The sequence below is a fragment of the Asparagus officinalis genome, chromosome 8 (assembly GCF_001876935.1).
Source record: "Asparagus officinalis chromosome 8, Aspof.V1, whole genome shotgun sequence".
Classification (NCBI taxonomy): domain Eukaryota; kingdom Viridiplantae; phylum Streptophyta; class Magnoliopsida; order Asparagales; family Asparagaceae; genus Asparagus; species Asparagus officinalis.
The window spans coordinates 28812033-28814854 of record NC_033801.1 but is presented as its reverse complement, the minus strand read 5'-3'; the positions used below and the strand labels follow the sequence as shown (position 1 = coordinate 28814854).

The 2822-nt window shown below is 40.1% G+C and overlaps 1 protein-coding gene across 1 annotated transcript; it reads right to left on the bottom strand.

The window, feature by feature from the left end:
- Positions 1650-2516, bottom strand: LOC109821061 (uncharacterized mitochondrial protein AtMg00810-like). Its single transcript, XM_020387256.1, has one exon. It carries the CDS (start codon positions 2514-2516, stop codon positions 1650-1652), a length of 867 nt encoding a protein of 288 aa, XP_020242845.1.

Sequence of the window (2822 nt, the reverse complement as noted above, 5' to 3'; positions counted from 1 at the left end):
AAATTAGCATGAAAGTTGTAGCTTCACTCTTCAACTTCAATTAAAGTTCAACCAATCACATACAAAGGGTAAACAACTTAGCAATTATTTGGAAACAATAAATATAATTTAGATAAAATTCGTTCATTGGATAACACTCGTTAAGTTGGATGATAATCACATGATTTTTAAATTTTGGATCAATTGTAAGTTGTCTAAGAACTCCAATCCTTCGCTTTAATTGGTTGTCCAAGATCTCAACTATAATCTCAACTTTTTCCTCAATATATTGCAAGATTAGGGTATTGTTGATTTAGGAAAAGTTGAGGGAAATAGTTGAAATAAGGCTGGGTTTTACCATGTAGCTTGCTAGTTTTAACAGTGGGGCAATTTTATCTTTTGGTAAGATTTTTAATGTTGATTAGCAAATTATAACAGTAAACAAGTTAGGTATATAAATGATACTAAATTCAACTTAGAGTATCTAAGTGCCAAATACTGTAAACATATATAAGATATTAAAGTTAAAGCGCTACTTAGCCAAAAAAAAAGGATTTCTTTTGTCATATCAACCCCAAGTCTTTGTTAATTTTATGTTAAGGCGTTAAATCATTAATTTCTATATAAGACCCGTAAATCTTAGTAATGGCCTGAAGAGGTCTTATTTAAAACAACTTGATAGGTTTTCCAGAGGAAAAGAAAAGGCTAACTTTGAGTGATTATCAAATAATCCCCAACAACTTTAAAAATATAAGACGGAATTTTTAAGTTTAGATGTTATAAGGAAACCCTTTTAACTTCAATATATTTTCATAAACCGCCCTCGAAACATGAATCTTAATTTTCACTTGCAAAAATATTTCGAGGTGTAATCTTACTAACCCATGTGAAAATTCTAATTAATGATATTTAGGGAGTTTCCTTACATACACTTATTGGGGGGTTTCTAACAACCCCTCTAAACTTAAGGGGGTTCTTTTGATATTTTTAAAGTTATGAAGTGTTATTTGATCACGATCCAGGGTTAAAAAAAGGAGTTTTCTCTTATTTTGGCAATAGTCAATCTGAAGTGAACTCGCTTCCAAAAATTAAACGAAACGTATTTTGTCATATTAGACCCCCAGATCCTTGTTGATTTATATCCAGCCCTTAATCTTTAATTTCCGAATTGGACCCATATTGAAATCTTCGTCTTGGTTTGAAGTAGGGGTCCTATATATTGACAACAACTTAATAGTTTGTTGGTGTCAATCCAAAAAGCCGGGTGGAATTTATAAATAATAAGTATCTAGGGGCCCAATATAGGATTAAGAAGATATTGTTGGCTTTAATAGGATCGGCCTAAGCTTCTTAACTTGCAAACACAAAGGGATATTTTGGACTGAAGTGGCCGAAATCTTAATGATGGAGAGACTGCAGGACAGAAAACAAAACCTGCACTTGTTTACAAAACAAAACCGGAACCTGGGAGGTTTTCTTTGGGACCGAACAACAGCAAACTGAGAGCTCAGGCTCTGTTTTGTTGGTGAACACAATCCCCCTTAATCTGGACGAGATTCCAAGTCCCTTACTCCTAGAAGCTCCCGCATCTCGATGAACTTCACCCTTGCTAGTGCCTTCGTGAGAATATCCGCTCGCTGCTCGCTCGTGCTCACGAACTCCACTTTAACCTATCCTCGCTCAACACACTCACGAATGAAGTGAAAACGTGTGTCGATATGCTTGCTTCTTCCATGGAAAACTGGATTCTTCATCAAGGCAATCGCGGACTTGTTGTCGACGAAGAGTGTGACCGGCTTGGGCTCACTACCAATCACCTCGCTGATTAAACTCCTCAACCACAAGCCTTGGCACGCTGCTGCAGTTGCCGCCATAAATTCTGCCTCGCAGGATGATAATGCCACCGTTTTCTGCTTCTGTGATGTCCAAGTGACCAAGCTGTCACCTAGATAAAATGCCATGCCGCCTGTGCTGCGCCTGTCATCAACATCTCCCGCAAGATCACTGTCAGTGAATCCCACCAACTCTTCATTGCCTCGACCTCGTTTGTATACCAATCCGTAGGACATAGTACCCTTCACGTACCTCAAAATATGCTTGAAAACATGTCTATGCAAAACTGTAGGGTGCTCCATGTACCTACTCACAATCCCCACGGCATATGTGATATCGGGTCGGGTGTGAGTTAGATACCTCAAACATCCGATAATGCGTCTATACTCCATCACGTCCACCGGTGTTCCTTCAGAATCCTTTCCAAGCTTTAGCTTTGTTTCCATAGGATATTGGGTTGGGTTGCAATCCATCATGCCGAACTGACCCAAAACTTTCTTCGCATAGGCCGCCTGCCTTAGTGCAATACAATCATCTCGCTGATCCACCTCGATACCAAGATAATAGGAAAGCAATCCAAGGTCACTCATCTCGAACTCCTTCATCATTTGTTGCTTGAAAAACTTTATCTCATCCGCCCTCAAGCCCGTAACGATCAAGTCGTCCACGTACTCCTGGTGTATACCGCCTGCTCCTGAGTACATCGTGCAAATCCGATGCCCTTCAAACACTTATCAAGGCGCGTGTTCCAAGCCCGAGGTGCTTGGCGTAGACCGTAGAGTGCCTTTGAAAGCTTGTAGACCTTGTGCTCTTGATTCTTCACAACGAACCCTTCAGGTTGAACCACATACACTTCTTCCTGGAGATCACCATTTAGGAATGTCGACTTCACATCCAAATGGTGCACCTCCCACCCGTTTTGTGCTGATATAGTGAGGATTATTCTGATGGTATCAAGCCTCGCCACAGGTGCAAACACCTCATCGAAGTCCACGCCTTGCTGCTAGACG